The following is a 27384-nucleotide window of genomic DNA, read 5'->3' as shown; positions in this document are numbered from 1 at the left end:
ATATAGATGAATTACACACAGATGTAATACTTTTATTTCTTTATTTTTTTTTAAAAGGTAATGGAAACGCAACTTTTAAAATCAGAATATTACATCACACCAATAAACATATTTTAAATACAGAAATGTGGACTTAATGAAAAACATGTTTAATACCTGCTTAAAGGTTGCTACCTTTTAAAAGGTACTTTTAATCTGACAAATGTGTCTTAGCTTGGCTGTGGTCTAACAAGCAAGCAATTAAACTTTTAGTTTGCTTGCTCCACTCCTGTCTGTAAAAGATATACAGGGAAGTATTTGCAAGGACCCCAATAAAACAAAATAAAAAGTTTGAAGTAAACAAAGCAGTTATAGAATGATACATTTTTCACTGATATTCTGGCTTGCGACAAGAACAACTTTAACTTTTGTGTCCAAGGGTCCACTAAGGCTAATACATATATATGTGAAGTTGGTTGGTTAGTGAAAATGATCTGCATGTGTTTTCATTATGGAAAGCAATAACGGTCACCGACGTCAGTGCGCAGGCGCAGTGGCACATCACACAACCGCAATAAGCAAATATGGCGGCGGCCGTCGACAGTGTTGTGAAAGTGTAAGTTTACCTTTATTTGCTGTAAGAGTGTAAAGACCACCCACACAGAGAGTCGTTTTCATTTAGTTGGTTGACGTTTTACAGCTTAGGTCGCCGTATTTTCCCAACTCTCCTTCTTACTGTTCAATACAAAAAATTGTCCCAAGAGAATTACGTTATCTTTGTGCTACGGTTAGCTTTTGTAGCTCTGGGCAGTTGTAAAGGAGCTGTGGTCAATACGAAGCCAATTGTTTGTGTCTAACTCCGTCAGTTGCGGGTCTGTTTACAGTGATGTTAGCAATAGTAATTCTACAAGGACTTCGTCAGCCGATTTGGTATAAAGGAGCGACTTAATTCTTCAATAAATCGTCCGGTTGGCGGGCGCTTTGTTGCTAACACATAACCTTTTGTTCTGGCAGCTCTCCGTCACTACTGTACATTCTGGCTTCTACTTACAAACCACAAGTCGCATTGCGTCTCCTGTAAATAAGTGTGACGATGAATGTATAGCCAAATGAAAAAAAAAAAAATGTACAGTGATAGAAAGATGGAGCAACCTGTTTTTTGTGTGGAGGAAACCGGGAGTGAATAAAGGCTGCATTTAGAAGCAGCCTTTGAAGCGATCTATGTCTTTAGGCTGCTGCTCCTTCATGGAGAACTGTTGTATTCCCACTAATGTGGTAAAAAACCACACAAATCAGGTGAGATCACATGAACTCCAGTGTTTGAAAGAAGTTCTTCTCTACTAAATACGCTTTTTATTTACCCTTAATATTATTGCAACGCAGAACAGGACTGAAGGATTTTATTTAATTCAATCTTTCCATGTAACTGGATTGTATTGATTTGACTTTGTACTTCTATATACCAGGATATGAATAGGATCTATTTGTTTTGTAAAGTATCTGAATTGGCGTTTTATAAATAAACTGAACAAGCATCAAAAACGATTAACTTTGAAAACCGCAGTATTATTATAAGTTTATAGTTCGTTAATACATCGGTTATACATCGGAATTTGTTACCTAACCATTTATTTGTCTAATTTCCAAGGACACACTGTGACTGTTTGATTGCCATTATGTTATCTCGAAATGCAGATAGCTTTAGCTAGTCGGTTGGATAAACAATAAAAATGTCTTAAAAAAGTCTAAAAAAAACTTTGGAAGTTTTTCTATGGAATATCCATCCAAGCCTGGCCAGAAATCTCTGCAATAAATTCACATTGAGGTTTTGTGTTTATGCTTTAAAAATGGTCTTCAACAGATCTCAGTACTCTTGAAATATGAGTCTAGAAAAGAAAGGAATTTAGTGATGGAAAATGTTAAGCAGCTCTTTGTGATCATAGTTTCTATTTTAGTGCAAGCTTGCTAAATCTTTTTTCTGGTTTTCTTTGAGGTCTGACATATCATTCCCAATGTTTACCGAATCATACATAAAAGAGAACAAAAAGTGCCTGCTGGTACTTTAATGGATGGATACATATTTGTGCATTAAAGCGTATTATCTCTAACTTTTATCATATTTGTATTCAATTGAGAAAAAGTGCTCCCAACCTCATGCTTTTGGATGACAGATTTATTGATCAAAATGGTGGGAGTATTTAACTTTGATATATTTAAGGATTTGGGGGACAAATCTTATATTGATCAGTGTTTTGATCTCAGCAAGTCAAGAGGACATTGACCGATTGGTGTATCTGTAATTGAGGGATTTATTTAGAAGCTCGTTATTAATAATACATAAATTATGATCTTACTGGATAGGTAAATATTATCCTTGACATGTCTGAGTTATTACAATAAAAAAGAAAGTCAAACAACACCATGGTACTAAAATCAAAAGGAAAAGTTTGCCAATAAAAAGTAACCTATAAAGCTTAATACGGCTTTGGACTGCAGTGTGTCAAGGTTGTAGTCTGGCTGTTTCAAAATCAACTCAGCAACCTTTAAAAAGTCTGTGTTTGTTAACCCGTCTGTGTCCTCCATTTGTTTTTTCCAGTCTTGGAGAACAGTATTACAGAGATGCCATGGAGCAGTGTCACAGCTACAACGCCCGTCTCTGCGCAGAACGCAGCATCCTCATGCCTTTCCTGGATTCTCAGACCGGAGTCGCACAGTCCAACTGTTACATCTGGATGGAGAAGAGGCACAGGAGCGCAGGTAAAAAATGGGTTTATATTTCTTTTTTTTTAATCATATTTAAAAAGTTTTGAAAGGTTTTAATGGTAACAATCATGAGAAGGTTTTTACTTTGATGTTATTCCAAAGAGCCTGAGGTTAAAAACAATTCCTCCTCTGTTGTATTTTGTTCCCTATTTTCACTAACCAATAAAATATTAGGTGTTGCTCCAGGACAGCTTTACTCTTACCCTGCTCGCCGTTGGAGGAAGAAACGACGTTCCCAACCTCCTGAGGACCCTCGCCTGGCTTTCCCCCCACTCAAAGCAGGTACTACCTGTGAAATACTTTTTCCCCTCCACAGACACATTTAGGGGTTGTTGGATTTAATAATTCAGAGAAAATCTCTGGCTTGGTCAATAGAAGAAAAAAACAAAACTCTTAAAGAAGACATATGGGTAATTTTCCTCTTATCATGGCATTCCAGTACTTGTGTTACTGTTTTTAATCGGTTAACGCAGCAGATTTAGATCTGGGTCTGAAGCGTGAGGCTTTGGGAACAGCGGATGGAAGCAGCTTGGAGGCTCTGTTAAAAGGCGAACCCCTCGAAAGGAGGAGCGGTGTGTCTGATGTTCGTGCCCCTGAGGACGATCCAGCCACTGTGGAGCCTCCTGCCACGTCAGCGGTCACTCACACGTCTTCTGGGCGCATTCGTAAGGTTAGACCTAAAGCTTTCCAAAACTGATGTGTGTAGATAAGAACGATGGAAGATTTTATATTTGGATTATTACTCTTTGATTGGAAAATCATTAGAAAGAGCTATAGTTCTGGTCAGAAGTTTACATACACTCATGAACACGAATCCTGATCATTTTTATTTATTTTTTTTATGCATTTGAACTGTTTTTGGTTCAGGGCAACATGACTATTCTACATACACTACCGGTCAAAAGTTTTAGAACGCCTTTCTCATTTAATGGTTTTCTTTATGTTAATGACTATTTACATTATACGTAGATTCTCAATGAAGGCATCAAAACAGTGAATGAACACATATGGAATTATGAAGCAAACAAAAAGTTGTAAAAGAACTTTAAATATGTTTTATATTTTAGATTCCTTAAAGTAGCCGCCCTTTGCTGTGACGACTGAAATATTAACCTTTGGCCTTCTCTCGATGAACCTCCACGACGATGCTTGACAGTTGATATAGTGTTCTTTGCTTTGAAAGTCTCACCTTCACTGCACCAAACATCCTAACCAATTTCCTTTCCTTTGAGGGTGACCGTTTGGTCAGTGGTGTGAAACTAACTCGGTTAAGTGTTCAAATTGAACAATAATCCCAAACAGATATTAAAAGTGGTTTTGAAATAAATATAGCAGGCTAACATTAAGCTTATGGAATGACTCTGATCTCAGTCCCATTTAAAATTCATGGAAAATGCATAAAAACCAACCAGTGTAAAGGAACTTTACCAGTTCTGCAAGGAAGTGGGGTTAACTATCAAGCCAAAACTATCCCCGGCCAAAAAGCGTGTGGTTCCTGCAACAAGCTAAATGTAAATGAGTAAATCAGTACTGTATGTTTGTGTGTTTATATATTTTAGCCTGTATGCATGACCACAGCCGGTGTTGAGCAGGAAAAATCCACAACAGGTTTAAATCTGTTCAACCAAATACTTGTGTTTAAAATTCATTGTATGATTAGTCCATCCTGGAGAAAGAATGGTTCAAATGCAAAATGAAAGCTCCAAATTCATGCAGGTGATGATTAGATGTAAACGTCTGACCAGAACTGTCATTACCAGACTGTTATATCTGGTTACCATTTTATAGAAGATACTGAATAACCTGAAGGTATGTTCAGACATATGGACCATAAATCAAAGCAAAGTTTAGATGTTTTGAGCCTTGAGCTAATTCAGATTCTTACAGCAGAGAGTGCTTGACCACGATGATTACTTGGATGATCTGGATGATGAAGACTTTGAAGATGAGACCCCCAAAAGACGAGGCAAAAGCAAATCCAAGGTGAGTGTTCAAAGTGATGCTGTGCAACACAAGAATAAGGGAGGGGCATAAAACACCAAATAGTTTTCAGTGTGACCATGTGGCATGTCAGCTTTCACTATCAATAGTTATGAAAAGATTTCTGTTTCCATGTTTGGAAACAGTCAGTGACACCCCCACAAGGAAGGCAGGTCACAAAAGATTGCTAAAGAAGACGACACTTCACTGCTGTATCCAAGCATACTAATGGAAAGTTGGGTGGAAGGAAAAAGTATTAAGCAAAAAGGGGAAACCACAGCATTCAGAGCATTATGAAGCAAAGAACATTCATGAATTTGGGGGAGATCCAGAAGGCCTTTATGACGTTAGTGACTGTCTGCTCAACAACTGTGAAGTCAGCAGCCATCCCTATATTGGTGTAGGGCCATAACATGGTTGCAATGTAAGGTTTTTGTTTTAAAAATAATTTTAGGCATCTTAAATAATATTCAAATTTTCTGAAAAACTAAATTTATGGTTTTTATCAGGTGAAAGCCATAATCACCAAAATTAACAGAAATACATGCTTGAAATATACCGTGTGAATGAATTTCACTTTCTGAACTGAGTTAACTTTTCAGTGATATTCTGATGTATTGAGATGCACCTGTACAAAGAAAATGTTTGTTTTTGTCTGTGTTAAATGTTCCATTGATTACTTAGGGTCGCAGTGACAAGAACGGGAAGAAGAAAACCGAGGCTGCAGCTGCAGCGCTGGAGGAGAGGGACAAACCTTACGCTTGTGACAGTGAGTAGCAGGAGGAAAGAACAAGGCGAAAGAACAAGGCGAGCCTTTTTCTGCGCATGACGCCATCTCAAAGACCCCACCAGGAAACAAAAGTTTGCATTCTGTTTTGTCCAGTGTTTTCTGAGCTGAAGCTCTGTGTTCTGTGTAATTTCCTATTGGCTGCAGCTGGCTGTGCAAAATGCTGTGTGATTTTGCTACCTGCGTGTCCGCCTAAAATGACCCATGTGAAAGTAACAGACAAATTAACAGAAAAAGGTGTTTTGGGATTGATGAATGACACACTTCAAGCTTGGTTCTACACTGGGCCGGTTTTTTATACATTTTTATTTTTGCAAGGGATCCATATCACAATAACACTTTTGTATGACTGTGTGTGTGTGTGTGTATTAGTCTGTGGAAAGCGCTACAAGAATCGTCCAGGCCTGAGCTACCACTATACACACTCTCACCTGGCAGAGGAGGAGGGCGAGGACCACGAGGAGATTGAGGCACCACCCACTCCTCGCCAGCCTGAGGAGCAGAAGAGTGAGTCACTCCTCCAGTGCTGAGAGAAAGAGGCAGATAGACAGAAAGGAGGGTTTGGTTGCATGCCTTGTAGCACGTGTGTTGGTGCAGGGGAAGTCTCCCCTTCCTTTTCTGTTGCTTTTTAATGTTTAAGATTTTGAATTTAGAAATGTGGATCAGACTGAAAATTCCTGACTGTATCATGTTTGCACAGTTGGGAAATCTGGCATTTTTCAGTCATTTTCCCCCTAAATATTCCATCCCATACCTCTTGGGTTTTTCCTGTGTTTGCAAATTCTCATGTTTTCTGTCAGTCTTTCAGTTATTGTTCTGTTCATATTGTGATTAAGTGTCTTAGTGATTCTGATTGAAAGAAACTGCTGAACTGATTGTGTATTTGTTAATTTCAATAAAAGAAGAAGGAAGTCTTTTAACTGGTTTTCCTTTTTAGAGTAACCAGTTCATATGTGAGGCATTCTCTAAACATTGATACTGGTGTCTCTTATGTGTTGTCCCTTCCTCTTTGGCTCATGTGTCCTTTCTAATGCACATGGAATACCTTTCTTTACTTTTCTCTCCTGCGCAGCCACCAAAAAGGGTCCCAATGGACTGGCGATGCCCAACGATTACTGTGATTTCTGTCTGGGGGACTCTGCCTTGAATCAAAAAACGGGCCAATCAGAGGAGCTGGTGTCCTGCTCAGACTGTGGACGGTCAGGTATGAGCCTCTTGCAGTTTCTTTTCTCATTATAATAACAGTAACGTAATGTTTTGTAGGACTCGAGCCCTGTTTTCACAGGCTGTTCAAGACGCAGTGGACAACGATATGACAACAGTGTCTCTTGTGTATTGTGAATACTTTTGCAAACCTCAGTATAATCTGTAACCCAATAAAAACACTGATGTAATCTCTGCCGTTTTCATTTTCTCACTATCATCTGTTTGCTGTGTTTATTATGAGCTTGCTCAAAATTGATCGGTCAGTTTGGGCACGATTCCATTTTTGGTTTATATGTCCATGGAAAAATGTCTCCATCCCTGTCTTGAAGGACACCCGACGTGTCTGCAGTTCACTCCAGTGATGATGGCGGCCGTGAAGACGTACCGCTGGCAGTGCATCGAGTGCAAATGCTGCAACGTCTGCGGCACCTCAGAGAATGATGTAAGCCTCTTTCCTGGGTTTTCTGAGGATGTGTGTCTTAATTGTTCTGTGAAAGTCATACATAATAGTTACAGGCTGTTGAGAAGAAATGTCTGATGTAAGTTTGTGACATTTACTTTAAAAACTTGTACGGTTTCTGACATCATTTTGTTGCTGAGCACAGGAAATTCACTTTGAGGGCCTGTTTAATGTTCTGTAGTACACACTAGTTATCAGCCTTAATGATGCCAGGATTGTTAGTTTCACACAGCCACTTAAATGTTTGATGAACCTAATTTGACCCATAGGACCTCGAAGTTATAATGTGGTTCACAAACATTTACATGTTTCATTTATACAAGAAAACGGCTTAAATGATGAAGAGACTTTTTCCATGGATTAATGACCTCTTAGCAGATTTCTACCAGCAGGATGGATGTGAAAGTTGCTGTTTTTCTGAAATGCAGATTTAGGGAAGAAGGGGTTATCTTAAAATTAGGCCCGTCCTTTGTGTGTTCTGATACGGTCAAAGTCAGTGATTGTAAGAAATGGAAAAGGTCAACTGTTGTCCTCTGGAGATGAATTATCATGCTCTGTATGTCTGCACGTCGGTCCACAACAAAAACCCAAAACTATTCCTGGATGACGGCTTGAATTGGTTCTTATGTTTATGTCTAAAATTGGATTGAATTACAGCACACAATTCTGACCAAAAGCAAAACGATGGCAGCTCACTTCCATCTTTTAAAACCTGTCTAACCTGCATTCACGTTTGATCAGTCAGTGAACATGTTTTGTTTCTGCAGGACCAGCTGCTCTTCTGTGACGACTGTGATCGAGGCTACCACATGTACTGTCTAACCCCGCCCATGACCGAACCGCCAGAGGGTAAGCTGACGTTTCCCTGTGGAGCTTAAACACTTGTGTTTTTATGAAGGTCACCCGCATGGCAGCAACCGTCTAATTAGTCTGATCTGTTGCCTCGTCCTCTGATCATTTATGGAGAGAGTTCACAGAGATCTTCACAGGGATTTGTGACCTTCTGAACTTAAATGCAGTTTTTAAACATCATGGTGAGCTGGAGAGTTTTCCAAACATGTGCTCTTGATATAATAGTGGGAAGTCAGAAATCTTGGTCTCTTTTACTCAATTTGCAGATGGGTAATTAGATTTTTTTGAAGATGTTTTTCTAGATTTTTTTTTAATGTTTCTACAGTTTCTACACACACACATTCCTTGATCCTTTCCTGTGTTTATGTTGTCAGGGAGTTGGAGCTGCCACCTGTGCCTGGCTCTGCTAAAAGACAAGGCCTCCATATACCAGCAGAACCAGAGCTCAGCCCCTGAGTGACGTCAGGACGCGAAGCCCACCTCTCAGCACCAGGACCCCACCGCCCCGCCTCACAATGTCAGACCTCCTCTCAGTCCGTTGCGCCGGGCTCTGTCCAGATGTAGCTGAGCCAGACCACAGATCAGTTTTACAAGTCGCTCTTATCTACAGTGCTAGTCGGGGGACTCAAAACAAAACTAGACCTCAGATCAGTCGACACGGGGATCAAACTATCACTACAAACCTGCCTACAACGGCCTCAAGACGTGCTGTCTAACATGTAACATATCATTTGTATTTACATCATAGACTGTTACACATACAGAGAAACCGAATGCAAGCAGTAACAATAATAGCTGCTGTCTCCATGGGAGCTCCCAGGAGAACAAGGATTAGCACCACAGCTAATTATTTGCACCCCTTCACACTCAGACTTAGCGTGGACTGTTTTTCTTCAGCTAAAAGATCTATTTTTACTCACTGATAGTGACATAGGGATCACGCCACCGTTATCTGGTTAAGAAATATAATTGTTGTTTCTGGTTATTTGTGGGCTTTTGTAGTGGCTTGTCGGTGTGTGCTGTTGTCCCATCCACCAGAGGTTTCACCGTGTTTCCTTGACGAGGTTTCCTTTTGCGTATCTATCACATGAGACACATCACAGCAACTCGGCTCTCTGCTCACAGTGCGCTCATACATAGCACCATCATCATGATGGCTTTCATTTAGCTTCATGAAGATGACACAGACACTTATGGGAATGGCTCAACATTTTATCATAGAGTGTAATTAAAAGATAAGTCACTTCAAACACAGGAGCGTTACAGCAGAGTTCAGCATGACCTTCTAAGGTGACGCCAACACTTGCCCTGAATTTACTGGCAAATCTGATGCTGTATTCCTATTTTAGCTCACTACATGAAACAAATGATGATAAATAACCACGTTTTTCCATTTTCCTGTCTGAATGCTGCGGCAGCATCATTTCACACACAGCTGTTGTGCCAACGAGACGCAGTCATTTTCAAACTAGCTGTTCTTATCATTTGTCTGAGGTTGATTTGCATGCGACATGCACACAATCTTCTGTCACAGGTGTTTTTTTGTTTTTTACATTTTCTATAATATTCCATTGGTATTGGGAGTTTTTACTAGTTGAATTTGTAAAGTCCATGATATTGCAAACACTTTGATATATAGCTCCTAATCCATTCTATGTACTGTATTGACTTTTATATTTTTGTTATGACTGTGACATGTTTCAAATGGTTTATGTCAGACTTTCTTCATAGGTATTTGTAAGATGACGTACTTTGTTGTACTATTTTTATTTTTGCATTTTTTTGGTATTAAAGCTGATTTAGCCCGACTGAAATAAAGATCATTTTGAATTGTGCCCACTGCCTCATTGGTAATTAACACAATGATTAAAAAGCCTTTCACACCTTTCATTTTCTGATTAATGGTATGCTTTATGAGAAAATAAATGGGTTTTTAATCAGACTACATGTTTTCTGATTAAGTCGGGTAAGTTTACCAAAATTATTATTTTAATGCCAGAGTAATGGTAGAAAATGTTTATTACTTTCCTGAGAAGGCAACATACATTGAGATTAGTATGCCTTTAAAAAAGCCCCATAAATATATATATTTACATATATATAGAGAGAGAGAGAGAGAGGGAGAGATGTAATACATGCTGTTGGAAAGCCTGTTTATTTCTGTTTAAATTGTGCCCCAAGGAAAATGCATTTGTTAAGCAAAGGGGATGAGGATGTGGATGTCGTCCATTAAAAACCTGCCCTCTCCACCAATGCCAAACAGCTTTTATTGGAGGCAGTGTGATGTTGCAGAGTGGCATCTCCCTTACTGGCGGAAACAAACTTAGGGAGTTTTTACTAGTTGAATTTGTAAAGTCCATGATATTGCAAACACTTTGATATATAGCTCCTATCATTGGAGGCAATCTCAATTCGGAGAGATATTGAGATGAGTTTTCTATAGCTCCACTCTAAAGAACTGAGCTCTATCCTCCAAGATTTCAATGCTCCTCAACGCCACCACAGAGCAGGTTTTTATCAGAGACTACCACCAGAATCTGGAAGTGGAGAGGATGGAAAAGCCTGCCTGCTGTCCTGTCCTTAACCCCACTGAACACTTGTGAGATCAGCTTGGGCAAGCTGTTAGTGCCAGGGGTGACCAACGCAGCCAAACTGGCTACAAATGCGCTTTAAAGAATGGGATGCTGTCCCACAGCAGTGTGTGACCAAGCTGGAGACCAGCATGAGGAGGTGCCGGGCTGTTGAGGTTGTGTAGAGTTCTCCCACACCCTTCTGAGGCCCATGTATGTAAAATTAATATATTGTTAAATTGTCAACATGTCTAGTTTTTTTCATACTTCAATCATCCAACCTTTGGCATTGGTAGAGGTTTTGGAAAATTCTTCATGGTCACATCCAACTCTGCTGCTCAACCCATAAATGCAATTTACTTAAGGGAAATAAACACATCTATAAGCTTTCATTACCAGGAAGCATTGTTACAACAAATAAATAAGAAACCAAACACAAATTTCCTAACTATTTGGGCTACATTTATGTATGTCTCCAAGAGCAACTTTGCTCAACGATCCAGGAACAGGAACATTTTGGTCTTGAACAGTTCTTTTTTTTTTAACACAATGATACATTAAAGTGATTGCTAAGTGGTTCAACAATCAAAATGTTGAAAATTTAGGTCCAAGGTCAGGAAACGCTTCAAATCTTGATCCAAATCAGAACTTTAGGTCATTCTCCAAGAGGAAGTAAACAAAAATCATAAAACTGGAACAAAATCCAAGCACTGATAAAGCTACAAAGGGTCACCATCAGTCAAGATTTGGCCCACAAGCTGATATCCGGTGCTTCAGGGTGAATTTTAGAAGACTTAAAAAAGAAAGGTCGATAAACTGGGTGCATTTTTCATCAAAAGCCTTTGAAACCTCTGAAATGTTTGTAGTTAAACTTCGATATACTGAAATAAAAATGGTCAAAAAGATCTTACAGCATGGAAAACAGTAAAGCTGGTGAAAAACCCATTTCTGTCAGTCTCAGAACTTTAGTCCTGAATATGAAGCATCTTGATTCAGAACTTGGAAAGACAGTAGTCTTTCAACCAGACTTCTGTGGAGCTGAATCCTGGCCTTCCTTGGTGGCTTATCTGTACGATCGTTGGAAGAAAGTCAGCAGGTCTGGCTTCGTTTATCAGAATAAAAGACTTTGCTGCAAAGAAACATCTGGAACTGTTAATCATGACAGAGTTTTATTTTTAAACATCATTCTGCTTTTGGAAATGGACAAAATTAAATTAGTTTTAAACTGAAGGTGCTCCAGCAAATGGCTACAAAAAGGACGTACATGAAATACAGGAAGGCATACATATTAAACCCGACTGTGTCCCAAAATACCAAGGTAAATAAATAGTACTTAACATTTTGATAAAATTAACTTCATTATTTTTTGTTTGTAAATAAATAAATAAATGGTAATTATTCCAATAAAAAATATTTCTTTTTGGGAACCATAAAAGAACTGGTTATTCCACCATGCACAGATTTGTGTTCACATGTTTACATTTAAGTGCAAGAAAATAAAACAAAGGTGATTAATTTTCAGGCACAAAAGTGCAACTGTGCAGAACAGTTATTGCACTTAAACCTCAGGAACGTGAACTCAAAGACTCATTGAACAGACATTCTGTGTTGATAAGCTTACGGGCAGATTAACAGTGACTCAGTGCAAACATTGGGATCGCGCCGATCAGACATGCTATGTGATTTACAACTACAAAAACAGAAGTGTGGTTAAAAACTGTGACACTAAACGTATGATAAAAGTGCACAAACTGGGAAGCGACTATATAAACCTTAACTCTTACGTCTCTCGGATACAAACCCACTTTGGGGTTCAAGAATATAAATTTGACACCTTAGAAATTTCTTGTGACACAAAGTGCTTTTCTTTTGGGATTCTGAAGGTCTTTAGTACAAAACTATTTAAAATACTTATTTTTCAAAGGTAAACATCACTTACAGACTTTCGGTGTCTGAGTAACATGTACAGCTACGAGAATATTAAATTAAAACGCATGTTTGTGTAGACTTGACGGTGTCAGTGAAGGAGGAATACAAATCAGGAAACCTGTCTTTGTTTATGGTTTGTCTCTTTTCCTGCTCTACAGCCTTTCAAAAGCGACGGAGCAGAGAAGGAAGATGGCATAAAGCAGCAGAAGACAGAGGCCCAGCCTGCGGTCCAACTTCCAGCGGTTCAAATGGACACATAGGACCTGAGGATGGATAGACAGAGAGAGAGAGATGGTGTCTGTTCGCACTGCGGCCAGAATCTGATGAGACAAGCTTCATATCCTGTTGCACTGCAGTCAGTTTCATCTCAAGAAATCTTATCAAAAGTTAATCAATGTCTCTGGGCTCAGTGAATAAAAGGATAAAGTCAGAATGATAGGCGAGGAAAGACAGGAGCCTGTTTCCTCTGAGATATGTTAGAATTAGATCTGTGCTCAAACTGGAGAAGATTTACTCACAGTGAGTGTGACTGAGGCCAGCAGCAGAATGACAGAATACACCAGGCCTTTACTGTTGATTGTCACCTGAAATAAGTAAAAACCCTTATTATTTACTTTTTTAAACTATTTTTGTCGGTTATTTATGTGAAAATTAGATGTAACTCAAACATATATTTGTCTGAAGCATTTAAGATTTCTTTATGTTTGAAGCAGCAGAAACTGGTTTGTGACGATAACACTGGCGTTTCAAACCTCCCAGCAGCAGAGAAGTGACATTAGAACGTATACAGAACCATTTCTCAGGCCATCTGCTGAATCTAAACCTATTAGTCCCTCAATTTAGCTCTGCTTTGGACTCCAGAACTTTTCTTTCTGGAGAAAGCGACTCAAATAATTAAAACAGCTCAATGAAAGAAGTGAAGAGAAGGTTTGTAATTTTTTTCTCACATTGTGTTTTCTAACTTATATACACTGGGATACAGTACATATTATATAACCCCTGAATTTCAGGACAATATTTCTATTCTATTCTATTCTATTCTATTCTATTATTAAAATATAACACACCCATAGCAGGTCCACAGCATCAGATCCTTCAACATACTTAACATTAGGTAAGGTGGCTTTTCATAAATGTTTTATGCTGGACTCGCCTGTTGTTGTAAAGCCAAGTCTGGTCATGAGTTAAAACAACATTTAAAGTGCGGATTAGTAATAAGGTAACCTGGTAAAAAAGTAAAATGCAAGGAGAGACTGTTCATTCATTTATTCTGAGGTATTGTTCATGTTAATCTAAGTTGTATAAACATCTAAATATTTCAAAACCTTTGTGATTATTTTGATTTTTAAACTAACAATACAGCTGGAAGTGAACCCATGAACAGACAGAACAGACTGGAGCTTTAAATGTGGGCTGGAAACAGTCAAAGGTTGGGCGCTTCTTTCCATGGTTTTGAAAGGGAACGTTTAATCCCAATTTTAGCTGTACACAGACGAAATCAAAGCTAGATATTGTTGCACTGACACACAGAGAGAACAGGCTGGAGTTACCACTGATCCATAGCTGACTATCAGAGTCCTCAGCGCCCAGGGGAAGCCAAGGCCCAGCAGCACATCAAAGATATTACTCCCGATAGAGTTGGACACGGCCATGTCGCCCATCCCTGCCAAGTTTCACAGCCACACAAGGGAGTTTATGGGGAGTTCATGTAAAACCACTCAGCAACACAAAGCTTGAGATACTAGGATTTATTTGCTCAATAATCTCAACTTTGCTTAATCACATAATCACATCCTAATCTGATGCCTTCAGCCTGGTCTACAATTGACATTTTCTGTATACAATGTTTTCTTGAAACAAATCTATCAGTTTTTCTGCCATCTAATTTTACTTATTAAGTATTTTCATACTTAAAAATCATTTGACCACCTGGGATTGAAAGGTCAAGGCTGTACTGGTGCCCCTAAACGGTCAAACACTTATAAGCTTCACAAATCATCAAAATGTAGGTTGGGCTGCCATCAGTTGGAGCCACTCCAAGCAATCAGTATCCAGAGGTGAATTAATCTTTGACAGTGTAGACAGAGCATCTGCATAGCCCAGGGATTAAGGGAGATAATTATAAAGTTATTGTCGTAGTGGTGTCACATTTCTAAGATATTTTGGACATCTAAAGAAATCTGCAGCAGCCAGTCTTATCTGGAGATCAGATTACGGATGAGACAGTATGCGTAAGTAGGTGATGCTGGAGTGTTATTTGCCCAGGGCAGCATTCTTATGCCAACTATGAAACTTTATGTTATTACCTCCAAGATTAACTAACAAACGGGACAGCATAAAATGAGAAACGTTTTTTAAAGGTCACTTAGCCAGGGCAGAACTTGTCCTTACAGATCAACAAATACACAAACAGACTAAAAAAGCCTTTTTGTCATTGCTAAAACTTTAATATGTACTGACTCTGCTTCACATATCTATGCACAAGATGTGTGTGTGCAATATCTCTAAATAATTACTGCCTATCTTTGCAAATTTACACATATTATTGCAGATTTAGTAACGAACTTATGGTTAGTTACCTTTCTTAAGGAAATGATTGAAATCATTTCTTTGTACTACATATTGATGATAAAGTTCCTCTTGAATCTGAAATCTTTTTAACATAAATACGGCACAAATGTTTGTTTGCGAGAGACCACCGTCTCACACCTTGCCTGGCGACAATGAGACTGGCCATGCAGTCAGGAACACTGGTGCCAGCTGCGAGGAAAGTGATGCCCATGATGACATCTGGGATCCCAAGCGTGTAGCTGATTATGGTTACCTTCGGAGAGGAAAAAAGGGGTTTTCTAATGAAGGTTTTTATGTGTGTATGTGTGTGTTTGAGAGCTCTGTGTCGGTGTGAGTTTTGTACCATCCAGACCATGAGGTAGGAGAAGAGGGCTATCCAGAGAGTGGAGGACAGGAAGGTGAACAGGTACCAGCGCTCCCATCGCGGCAGGTTACAGTCTGGGATAGTGCAGTGCAGCAGGAAACTCAGAGGCCAGGACAGGAGCCACTTCAGCCGAACACACCAGCCATCTGCAGAGAGAAGGAAAACAACCATACACAACTGTTCCCTCACAAGCTTCATCACGATTAATCTCCACTTCTAAATTATTCACATGGCATGGCCTGAATATGTCTGCCAGGTTCTGTGTCATCTCCTTTTAATTAGCTTCATCAGCTTTCAAACTCCATAATAAGCTGTGAAATATTAACAGAGGGCAAAGCAGGAAGTAGGTGTGGTTGACTCAAAGGCATCAATGAATCTTCACAGGAAGCTTTTAGGTTTCAAGTTGCATTTTTTTCATGGAAATTAGGACCTCTTTTGTGACCTTACATTTGCTTCCCAGTAGGTGGCAGTGTGTAGAGTGACTAAAGTCTGATAAATTTACTTATTTGGAAGTGTATATATACAGGAAACCAGCTTTAAAGTTATATAATAACTGTTTACTGCAGTCAGCACAATGGAAGAAAAGCCCATGCAACATTAAATGTGATGATTTAACTTGCAGCTTTAAGGCATGAAGTAATTGAACTCTATTTTGCCTCTTTGTGACTATTTTTCACCTACCCGGCAGGATGAAGGGTTTGAAAGGAGAGTTCTCCTCCTCTCCTTCCTCTTGGTCTTCCTCTTCCTCCTCTTCCTCTTTCAGCTGTGCGCCCTCACCAGTCTCTGCCCCTGATTCCTTACCTGCCTCCCTCTCTCCCTCCTGCCTTTCTCCCTCAGCTGCCGCCCCGTTTTCTCTCCCCCAGGTTCCACCCGACCCTTCCACCCCCGGACCTGCGCCCTCCTCTGGGCTCACCCGAGTTCGAATAAGCCTCTGCCTCTGTGGGAGAGAAGTCGGCGCAAATGAGGACCATGAGAAACACCATGTAGATTTATTGAAATTATTTTATCCATCAATATTAAAGAGGATGGTGGTGTGATTAGGCAGGATGGCAAGTCTTCAGATTCAGCCAGAGAGGATTTATGATACACCGATCAGGGATATAAGAAAGAGCAGGAATAGAACTGGCAGGAGTAGTTTATGCAGCAGAGCTGAGAAAGAACACATTGTTTTAGAGATGTGGGCCTTGTTTTGGAGTCAGCCATAATATTACACATCAAGCAGTACTTACTGTCAATGTCTATGTGTAACAAAGTGCATATAACATGGATGGAGCATTCCAAATATTTTTCTTGTGACACAAGTTAATCAGCTTTATTGCAGGTTTTCTGCTTCTGTTTACAATTAACATCAGATTAAAGCTCTCTTTAAAACGTGCTTTAAAAATGTTCTTAATGTGACAATACTTGAGGCCACAATTTGGTGCGGCTCTTAAATCTGACATGGGAGGTAATTTACACCCACAAATTCATAAAATATCAATATCTCTAAATGAATTTTTAGTCTTATTAATTATATGACACATCCAGCTTGATGATTTGTGAGGCCTGTGAGCATGTGCAGTAGACTCTGTTGAAAACACTGTGTCCTGTCATGAGTGTGTATGGGGGATATGTGGGGTGATGAGGAGGCGGCCGCTTGCCTCTGAAAAGGTGAGCTGAGAGCGAAGGTTCAGTAGCTCATCCGCCGTCAACACGGCTGAGTCTTGACCAGCCACCACACACGAGTCTATGGCAAAAAATACAGAGCCAGAGGTTTTCACACCCCTAGACGTTTTTCACATTTCATCACATTACAACCACCAACTTCAAATTTATGTGATAGACCAACACTAAGTAGCACATGACTGTGAAGTTGAAAGAAAATTATACATGGTTTTCAATTTGTTTTACAGATAGAAATCTGAGAATTGTGGCCTGCATATACATGCAATACTTTGTGTTTGTCTCTATCAGCTTTGTACATTTTGAATCCTGAAAGCTTTATCCATTCTTTTTTGCAAAATGGCTCAAGCTCAGTTAGATTGGTCAGGGAGCATCTGTGAAAATTTATTTTCAAGTCTTGCCAAAGATTCCCATTTAGATTTAGGTCAGAACTTTGACTTTACATCAGTCTGAGCAGCTTCCCTGTCCCTGCTAAAAAAAGATCCTCCCCGTAGCATAATGCTGCCATCACCATGTTTCAGTGTGGAGATGGCGTGTTCAGAGTATTGTACAGTGTTAGCTTTCTGTTACTTGTTGTGTTTTACATGTAGGTCAGAAAGTTCAGTTTTAGTCTCACTGAACAAGAGGACCTTCTTCCACATGTTTGTTATGTCCTCTAAATAGCTTGTGGTAACCTGCAAACAGGACTTCTTATGGTTTTCTTTCTTGACACTCAATAAAAAACAAATTTGTGGAGTGAATGACTAATAGTTTTTTTCCATCTGAGCTGTGCATTTGTGTAGCTCCCATATTGTTAGCATGGTCCTCTTGGATGTTTCTCTGATTAATTCTCTCCTTGTATAGCAGGTATAGGTGGGACGGCCATATCTTGCCAGGTTTGTAGTTAAACCGTACACTTTCCATATGCAGGGGATGCAATATAGTTTGAAAGATAATAAAACCTTCAGATATTTATTTAATCCTATTTGCTCAGGAGAGATAGTGGGCAGTGATGAACATTATGAATAACAAAAATGTCATCCAATTGCAGCCTAAGGCAGATTTCCCTGACTTCCACAGGCTGCTCACCCTTAAAATGCTGGGTGTGGTTTTTTTAACCGAATCCTGCTTCAGCCGGATAAAAAGACGGATTCAACGTTTATTTCGTGTCAAAACCAAGCTGATACAGGTGGTCTTTATTTACTAATTAGTTTGTTTTGAAGGCAAATTGGTTGAACTTGATTTTTTGGTGGGTATTAGAGAAAAGGGGGTTACAAGAATGTTAACAAGAATAATATCAGATTATTCTTGTTAACGTTTTTCCATTATTTTGTGTTGGTCTGTATCATAAAATCCCAGTAACAAACATTGAAGTCTCCAAATTTAATCTGCCAATACGTAAAAATGTTCAAAGGGAACGAATACTTTTGTAAGCCGCTGAAGTTGAATATAAACTGCAGATATGTCAAAAAGCATAAACAGATAAAAAGACAAGCCTGGTGGAGATATGAAAGAGGCTTGGCTCTATTTTAGTCTTTTTAAATCAACGGGGAAACAGAAATATTTGATTGGCAGCTTAAACTGTGTTACTGGGTCTTCTGAACGCTGCTCAGGCACTGATGGAAGCTTTTGATGTTGATGAGAACATGCGCGCGTACAAACACGTGCTGCTGCACCTGGCTTCAGTGGCACCATGTCATTTTCACTGTCTCCAACATTTCCAACCGCGGTCGTCCGCCGCAGACTGCTCAGACACGGCTGACCGTCCACGCTGCAGTGTCTCTCCACCAGGCAACACAGGCGTCTGTTGAACCTACACATTATAAAACACACTGGCACCGTTTCCTCTGCTGGGAATAAAGCCTGAACTGTCTGATCTAAAACAATTACAAATGTGAGGAGAAGAGACTCACATCATGATGATTATGTAGATCCCATACATGGAGATCAGGATGATGGTCTCCCACCTGAAACATTCATTACATATTTATGTGGATCTGCTTGCTGAAGCAACAGAGATTCCTGACTTAAAACGTTTAATTAGACTTACCACAGGACCTTTTCATCATAGATCACCTGTAAATAAAATAAAAATAGTTACAGCTCTGTTTATGTTTGTTTGCTTAGGGTCTTTTGGAGTAGTAGTTCATGAATACAATCTTATGTAATTTCTGTTATATCAGTGTTGTACATCAGCATCAACAGTAGTACAGTAGTTACTGTGATAAAGATTCCTGGTCAGAGGTCAGGATAATAAATCTTACGTCAATGTCTTTTGATAAGACACAATATTATAAATATTTCAGTATTTACTCAACATTTCTAAGGTTTCTTTGCTAAATTACACCTTTAAAAAACATAAACTAGCACTGTGATTCCTAAAACAGACCTAAACATCTGATTGGTTAACTTGCACAGTAAGTCCATTTCCAACCAATCATCTTGACTGAAGCAGTATTAGCTCCGCCCACAGCAGTATCTGGAAATAATTAAGAACTATACGTTTTTGTAAAACCACATATTTATGGCAAACTTGCTTATCTGTTCACAAATTATATTTGCTACAGACACATTTAATTAGAAGCCTTTTTATCGTTATTTATTTGTTTTATTTGATCATTTGATTATGTTTTGATTACATTACGGCACTACTAAGCTCCATATTAACTGTGAGTCAGAGACAGAAATTAAACACTTAAAGTGCTTTCTCACCAGAATAAGCACCAGTATGGACAGGATGTAAAAAAGAGCATCGCGAAAGAGAGGCCACCAGGTCAGAGAGATGGGCTGCAAGGAGAGAGAGAAAATGGTGAGTGGGATTTACAATAAAACCAGATATTTACATACAATACAAGGTATAAAAGGACATTAAAACTCTGAAGCCTGCAGGGGACTTTGTTTAGGGGTATCAGAGTAAAAGGGGCAAATATATTTACACGCCACACTTTCAACATTTCTGTTTGTTAAACATTTCCTCTACTGCAAAATAATGCACTGCTTGTATTGGTCTTTCACCTGAAACCAGGATAAAACCCAATGTGGCAAAATGTAGAAACGTTCAGAGGTATGAATACGTTTGCAGGGCTGTGTATATTGTATGTATGTATGAGTATGTATAATGTATGTTCTCCCAGCTGAGTGTGCCCGACTCCACCTGCAGGTGGATCACTGACTTCCTGTCTGACAGGAAGCAGCGCGTGAGGCTGGGGAAGCACGTCTCTGACTCCCTGACCATCAGCACCGGTTCCCCCCAAGGCTGTGTTCTCTCTCCTCTGCTCTTCTCCCTGTACACCAACAGCTGCACCTCCAGTCACCAGTCTGTCAAGCTTCTGAAGTTTGCGGACGACACCACCCTGATCGGACTCATCTCTGATGGTGACGAGTCCGCGTACAGATGGGAAGTGGACCATCTGTTGGACTGGTGCAGCCAGAACAGCCTTGAGCTCAACGCTCTAAAGACAGTGGAGATGGTTGTGAACTTCAGGCAGAACCCAGCCCCACCTGCCCCCATCACCCTCTGTGACTCCACAATTGACACTGTGGAATCTTTCCGCTTCCTGGGAACCATCATCTCCCAGGATCTCAAGTGGGAGCCAAACATCAGCTCCCTCATCAAGAAAGCCCAGCAGAGGATGTTCTTCCTGCGGCAGCTGAAGAAATTCAACCTGCCAAAGACTATGATGGTGCACTTCTACACAGCCATCATTGAGTCCATCCTCACCTCCTCCATCACCATCTGGTACGCCGCTGCTACAGCCAAGGATAAGGGCAGGCTGCAGCGTGTCATTCGGTCTGCTGAGAAGGTGATTGGCTGCAGTCTACTGTCGCTCCAGGAACTGTACACCTCCAGGACCCTGAAGCGGGCAGGGAAGGTTCTGGCTGATCCCTCCCACCCCGGTCACAGACTCTTTGAAACTCTCCCCTCTGGCAGGAGGCTGCGGTCCATCCGGACCAAAACCTCACGCCACAAGAACAGTTTTTTCCCATCTGCCACCAGCCTGGTTAACAAAGCCCGGAAACCACCCTGACATTCCCCCTTTCCCCCACACCCCCCCTTTTTTTGCTGACAGGACACCTGTAACCTGTAACTCTATGCGTTACATTAACGCTCAGCTTGGACTCCTGCTTTACTTGCACAATGATCACCTGCACTGTTGTATTGCTCTTGCATCTTATACTGCTCTATATTTACTCTCACTCACTTAAAACTGTGCACTTATATTTATATTATATTGTAGATATGTTTGTACTGTTTAATTTGTACTGTATTGCACCGACTACGCCAAAACAAATTCCTTGTATGTCCAAAAACGTACTTGGCAATAAAGCTTTTCTGATTCTGATTCTGATTCTGATGTTGTGTCATCTCATTAAAGAACTGCATGTAAAACAAGCTGCAGACTGAGTCTTAAGTTTGTATTTGTGGTAATAAAATAAAAGCCACACAAACCTGTCCAGAGAAAATGCCACAGAGACCAATAATGACCAGGATGTTAAAAACAGCTGATCCCACAATCGTCCCCACACCAACATCTCCCTTTGTGATGAACACACCTGAAAGCAGAGTGAACATGGAAAAGTTAGCAGAACTATGACAGTGATCCAGACAATATAATCAGCATCATTTCTAACTCATATGTTAAAACTTAGACATAGTTTCTATGCTCCAAAGATTAATATTGTATTTTCCCTTAGAGAAGGATGTTTGTTATGTTTCGTCTGGCTCTGTAAACCTTACATAATATTAGGTTTGCTGCAATTTTTCTAAAGGCAAACCTTTTCATTTTTAGAATAAAATTGATTCATTTGGACACAATAGACCAAAAAGATGTCTTCCAACTTCAAAAAATGAAAGTTTTTACAAAGCATCAGTGTGACAGCATCAATGTGACAGTTTCAGAACACAGTGGACCTGCCTCGTTTTACTTGAAATGTACCCCTGGAATTGGACTCTTGCTGCTTGTTTCACCTTATTCAGAATAAAATGCACCAGAGGTATTAGCATTAAAATTATAACATGTATTTTACTTGTGAGATCTTAAATCAGACAGCAGAAGACAAAATGTGTCTTTGGTGGCATCTAATGCTCATGCTTATTAAAGCTTTGGGACATTTTGTTCAGATGCCTCTACTGATTAACATTTCCTAGACCTAACCAGATTCCAGTAACTGCTCCAGTGAATCTAACCAAAACCCAGCTGATTAGATCAGCGTGTCACTGACCAATCAGAGAGGTGAAGAGTTCAGGGGCGGAGCTCCCAGCTGCCATGAAGGTTGCCCCGGCAACATCTTGACTGAGCTGAAGGTTCTGTTGGAAAGAGGGGAACACTTTGAATAAATAACTGTGATATATGTACTGTCTTTCTTGTCCATATATTGACTCAGTTTCTCTCTCTCTCAGGCTTTGAGAGTCTCCTACGGTGTCACACCTCCGCTTTTGATTAAGATCTGCCTCACAAACCTCTGAAGGCTGTGATTGTTCCCGTTGATTGTGCATGTTTTTTTAACAACACGTTTTCTGTCCACTCAACTTTCCCTGGATGTAATGTTATACCAGCATTCATACTCTGAACTCTTTAGCAATGATCTTTTGTGGCTAACAGACCTTAAGAAGGGTGTTAGTGACTGTCTTCAACTGAACTGTCAAATCAGCGGTGAAATAACATAACATCTCCGTTTACAGAATTAATAGAACAAATTAAAAGAAATAAATACTTAAAATGTCTCGATCTCTGTGTAACAACCACTTAATACATAGGTTTCACTTTTGTAAATAAATTAATGATAAATATATTCTAATTTATTGAGATGCACCTGTACACAAATGAGCAAACTTCCTCTGAACAGTTTTTATTCACAAAAACATATAAAAAATGGCAAATTTATGTTAACCTTTGGCAAATAGTAGCAAACGAATTCAGTGTACTTATAGGGTGTCTAATTGTTTATAAAAATACTAACTACTGAGGGAACTGTGGCTTCTTTGATTAAATTTAGAGTATGCTAGAAAAGACAATAAAACACACTGTCTGAATTTCACATTTATATATTTTTTTAGTTCCTACCTCTGATACTTTTTCCAGTGATGGCACAAAGTAAACATCACACACAATGGCCAGAGCATGAAACATGTAGATAGCCTGTTAAAAAATAAGAGACACATTATTGAAAACAACCAACTGTTTTTCTTTAGAGTAAGATAAGGTTTTATTTTCAGCCCGACACTGAGCTGATACTCACACAGAGAACATGCAGGAGCACGGCTCCCTGCCTCCTCTGAACCAGAGTAAAGATGTCCTCTGGGAACTCATGTATAGCTGAGGAAAACATGGAAATTATGGATGAGAATAACTAAAATTAATCACAGAATTAAATAATTGTTTAAAATAATTCCTTTCCTCTTTGCAAAACCTCGACAAACAACCTAAATATCTGAAGGGATGCAGAAGAGGATTGTAATTAATGCTGTTAAAGGAGATGTTTAAACTTTACAATGCAGATGCAGAAAGGCATGCCGTCAGCTCAGCAAATCAGATTTAAGTTTCGTGAAACAAATAGCTGTAATGAATACTAGCTGTTATAAAAGAGGTCACCTGGATGTAAACGCCCTTTAAGGCACCTTTACAGTTTTATCACAAGCTTGAAGCACTTAATTGCTTAAAACTACCTTCTAACTTTCTTATTTTTTCAGTGTAGCAGATGCATGTCAACAACAACAACCACCAAGTTGTCAGAGATGAAAAATCAGTGGACATCTTAAAAAGGAAAACTACAAAAAAATCCCATCAAATTACTATTTTGTCCAATCATCAGAAAGAAGCGGCTGCCATGACCACTGACAGAAAACAATACTGTTTATAGTCCCACTGTGAACTAGACATTATGATATTGTCCACTTTCTTTTGCCACAGCTTTTAGTGTGGATATTTGACCAGGTTAGGGTTTGTCTGATATACCATAGCATCAAAACCTCAGGCTGCGTTTTTTTTTTTTTTTTACCACGTTTTCTACATGTTTTCTCCAGTTCAATCAGTCATCTTATTTGGTTCCTGAGCTATTAGCGAAAAAAACAACCACGACTGCAGCTCGTATCTTAGCATAGGAAAACATTTTACTGGGTAAAAAAAACAATATAAATGGAGGCTGGAGAGAAAGGGGACCAACAAATGAAATTCTGCTTAGAGCCTCATAAAACCTTGGACCGGCCCTGAAAGTTAACATTCTGTCCCGGTATCCAGCAAGAAGTCTGAACTGCAGGCAAAGACAGTCCAACACATTTACTCTGAGTCTATAATACTATGTACTTGCATGTTCTACAAAAGGATGCCTGATATTAACTTCCTGAAACCAGTACATATCGTGCTGCCTTGATAAATGAAATACCAAAAACAACCCCTCTACATTGATGATACCACAACACAGATGTAAGCCACTGGGGTTCTGATCCAAATATAGACATCAATTTTCAAGAAGACAATGGATGGCCTTTCTTGTTTGGAATTTGCTTTAATTCTTTTCCCAAAGTGGCAGAAATGTACATGACTGTCTACAGTCCACTTATCTCCTGCCTTTATCTATATTTCAGAACTAAAGAGAACCTAAGTATACAAAGTTAATATTTGGTTTCTTACTTTCATGATACAATTTCATGTTAATTTTGTTGAGAATGTGTTAAAAGACTGTGGTTTTGCAAGGTACAACCGGGCTAACATAGCGTTAATTCTATTAATATAATTCAGTTTATTTATACAGCGCCAACCACCGACAAAAGTCATATCAAGTATATGACTATAGCATGTGGCAACAGAAACGGAAAGGAAACCTCCCTTTCGACAGGAAGAAACCTCCAGCAGAACCTGGCTCTGCATGAGCGGCCATCTGCTGGGGGAAGACCGAAGACAAACTCTGGTCAAGTAGCACTTTAAAACAAAAAGTAAAGACTGATCAACATATCTGGGCCAAGGTCTGATAAGGTCCTAAGCAGAAATTAATTTGGGGGCCCACCTCCAGTTAAGCACATCAGCAGTGACTCCTTTTATATTACTGAACGTGCATAATCTTCACCTGATCTACCCACTGATCCACACAGCACCCAAGCAGCAATAATTATGATTCTGTTAACATAACTGGTACGCTTATCAACCTGTCCTGTTGATTTTAGGTCGCTTGGGGCACACCAGCCAGCAGAGGGAGCTATGCAGTGCAAGGCTTGCTTGTAGCTAGGGCCGGCCATTGTAAAATGTACTTCTGTTCCAACTTTCTTTCAGTGTCCTGCTCTCACAAAAAACTTTGGATTGGTCAGCTACACTAAAATTGGTCAGTTAAGAAACTAAAAATGTTTCCCAAACAAATTAAGATCATTTTTGTGCATTTGCTGCTGAAAACGCATAACCCTACAGCCAACCAGTTCCAGTTAGATATGAGACCTGCTGGTTATAATCAGCAGATCATTATGACGGGGTAGACACTTTGAACTACAACAGAGACACACGCAACATCCGACCACAAATTCAGCATTCAGTTTCCTAGCAACTGGGTCCCTCAAAGGCCTGACTGTGTTTAAACATCTAGACGTGCAGAGTTGAAGGAAATGAAGAATGAACAGGGAGGCACATCAATGATCGCAGCAAAAAGATGAATGAAACAGATTAATAGAGATGAGACGTCAGACCTTCACTCTCAATTAACAGTCAACAGCAGCAACATATCTGACTAATTTTGGCTGCAAATGCCAAGTCTCTATAAAAAAAAAAAAAAAAAAAAAAAATGCTCAAATGTGGCTCTTTTCCATTTTTGTAATGATGGGAGAGAAGCAGGAAAGTCTTACCAGATCTAGAAATACTGCCATTCTGGTTGTCTTCTGCCTGCTGAATGAGATCTCTTTTAGATAAATGTATGCACTTCTCCCCAGTTTGGCCATGAGAACCTGGAATGAGGAAGATAATTGGAAGCGCTTGGGATGATGTTTAAAATAAATTAAAATTCACCAAACGTCTGACCTCATATATTGTTTATAGTTGCAATCTAACATGTTATTTAAATTGGTTGCACGCAAATTATGAATACACCACATTCTTATAGCACCTGTAATTTCACTGAGGTGAAAGACCCAGAAAGCTGCGAGCAGACCCACTCCACCGACACAGAACCGGGGAAGGAGCAGCGTTTGCCTCGGTCTCCTCGGAGCCCTCATCCCGCCAGCCGCAGCCGCTCTTCGGGCTCCCCGATCAGAACATGCCGCCGCCACGGGTCCCCTCTTCTTCCGAACCGGATCTAACTGGCCTGTTGCTCTCCGGATCCGATTTGTCGTTTCTCAGTGTTGTTCGTGTCGGAGCTCCATCAGAATTACAGGAGGACCTCAAGGCGAAGCGGCCCGTCATCTGTATCCAGTGGCGGCCGAGTTAATGCAGCTTCACCTCCAGGGAATACGAGCAGCTGATGAATCACCAGCAGGCGTCTATTTATAAACATCCCCCGGTTCAGATCGTCTTAGCATCCATTCTGCTCCAAATGGGATCCAGTTTGTGATTTTCCCCACCGGGAGGGGGTGTTCTCCTCCAGAGCAGAGCTCCTTCATCTGGGTGGGTCAGCCATGAGGGAGAAACCACTTCATATCAGCATGACTAGAGTGATTGTCACCTTAAATGCGAAGATTAGGACTAATTTCCGCAGTTCGAGAATTGTTTATAACTTTTCTAACAATGGTTATTACTTGGTTTGGGTAATTAAAGCTCTTAATTCCATATAAACTATACCATTACAGATGCATCTCAATAAATTAAAATATCAAAAACCGCTGAAAAAAATCATGTATTTCAATAATTCAATAAGTTAAACTTCTATAATATAGAGATTCCTTTAACGCAGAGTGATATTTGTTTCTGTTAAACTATGGTTTTCGGCTAATGAAATTCCCCAGTTCAGTTCCTCAGAAAATAAGATTTACACAAGATGAATAAAAAATGATTTTAATGCAGAAATGGTAAATGGCTACTAGTATAGCGCTTTACCAAGTCCCAGACCCCAGAGCCCTTAGCGCTACAATCAGTCATCCACCCATTCACACACTGACTGTGGTAAGATACATTGTAGCCACAGCTGCCCTGGGGAAGACTGACCGAAGCGAGACTGCCATACAATCGGTACCACTGAACCCGCTGACCACCGTCAGCAGGCCAGCCGGGTAAAATGTCTTGCCCAAGGACACGACAGAGACATTACTGCATTAATGCGACGTGGCATGGAGGCGATCAGCCTGTGGTACTGGTTTGTTAAGGCAGCC

At 39.9% G+C, this 27384-nt stretch overlaps 2 protein-coding genes across 9 annotated transcripts; one reads left to right on the top strand and one right to left on the bottom strand.

Annotated features, from left to right (window-relative positions):
• Positions 1 to 526: 526 nt before the first annotated feature.
• Positions 527 to 9862, top strand: LOC124860144 (zinc finger protein ubi-d4-like). Of its 4 annotated transcripts, none has more exons than XM_047353159.1 (11): positions 527 to 595; positions 2576 to 2736; positions 2917 to 3024; positions 3219 to 3412; positions 4633 to 4725; positions 5407 to 5491; positions 5882 to 6016; positions 6582 to 6713; positions 7045 to 7157; positions 7943 to 8024; positions 8402 to 9862. In XM_047353159.1, the coding sequence occupies exons 1-11, from the start codon at positions 564 to 566 to the stop codon at positions 8485 to 8487; spliced, it is 1221 nt and encodes a 406-aa protein (XP_047209115.1). In that variant the 5' UTR covers positions 527 to 563; the 3' UTR covers positions 8488 to 9862. The 4 variants fall into 4 exon arrangements, with proteins under 4 accessions (XP_047209115.1, XP_047209114.1, XP_047209113.1 ...); XM_047353158.1 differs by having other exon boundaries at positions 4630 to 4725; XM_047353157.1 differs by having other exon boundaries at positions 3216 to 3412.
• Positions 9863 to 10166: 304 nt separating this feature from the next.
• Positions 10167 to 26714, bottom strand: LOC124860143 (sodium/potassium/calcium exchanger 3-like). Of its 5 annotated transcripts, XM_047353152.1 has the most exons (18): positions 26187 to 26712; positions 25930 to 26028; positions 23343 to 23419; positions 23168 to 23242; positions 22326 to 22410; positions 21553 to 21656; positions 19815 to 19889; positions 19153 to 19178; positions 19016 to 19069; positions 18779 to 18915; positions 17102 to 17187; positions 16143 to 16398; positions 15441 to 15607; positions 15236 to 15350; positions 14077 to 14189; positions 13045 to 13110; positions 12645 to 12789; positions 10167 to 11726 (listed from the first exon to the last, which is right to left on the bottom strand). In XM_047353152.1, the coding sequence occupies exons 1-17, from the start codon at positions 26293 to 26295 to the stop codon at positions 12679 to 12681; spliced, it is 1755 nt and encodes a 584-aa protein (XP_047209108.1). In that variant the 5' UTR covers positions 26296 to 26712; the 3' UTR covers positions 10167 to 11726; positions 12645 to 12678. The 5 variants fall into 5 exon arrangements, with proteins under 5 accessions (XP_047209108.1, XP_047209110.1, XP_047209107.1 ...); XM_047353154.1 differs by lacking the exon at positions 10167 to 11726 and having other exon boundaries at positions 11748 to 12789; positions 16263 to 16398; positions 26187 to 26713; XM_047353151.1 differs by lacking the exon at positions 10167 to 11726 and having other exon boundaries at positions 11748 to 12789; positions 26187 to 26711.
• Positions 26715 to 27384: the final 670 nt, after the last annotated feature.

The sequence above is a fragment of the Girardinichthys multiradiatus genome, chromosome 23 (assembly GCF_021462225.1).
Source record: "Girardinichthys multiradiatus isolate DD_20200921_A chromosome 23, DD_fGirMul_XY1, whole genome shotgun sequence".
NCBI lineage: Eukaryota > Metazoa > Chordata > Actinopteri > Cyprinodontiformes > Goodeidae > Girardinichthys > Girardinichthys multiradiatus.
The sequence above is the reverse complement of the archived record's forward strand: the minus strand, read 5'-3'. Positions and strand labels throughout refer to the sequence as shown.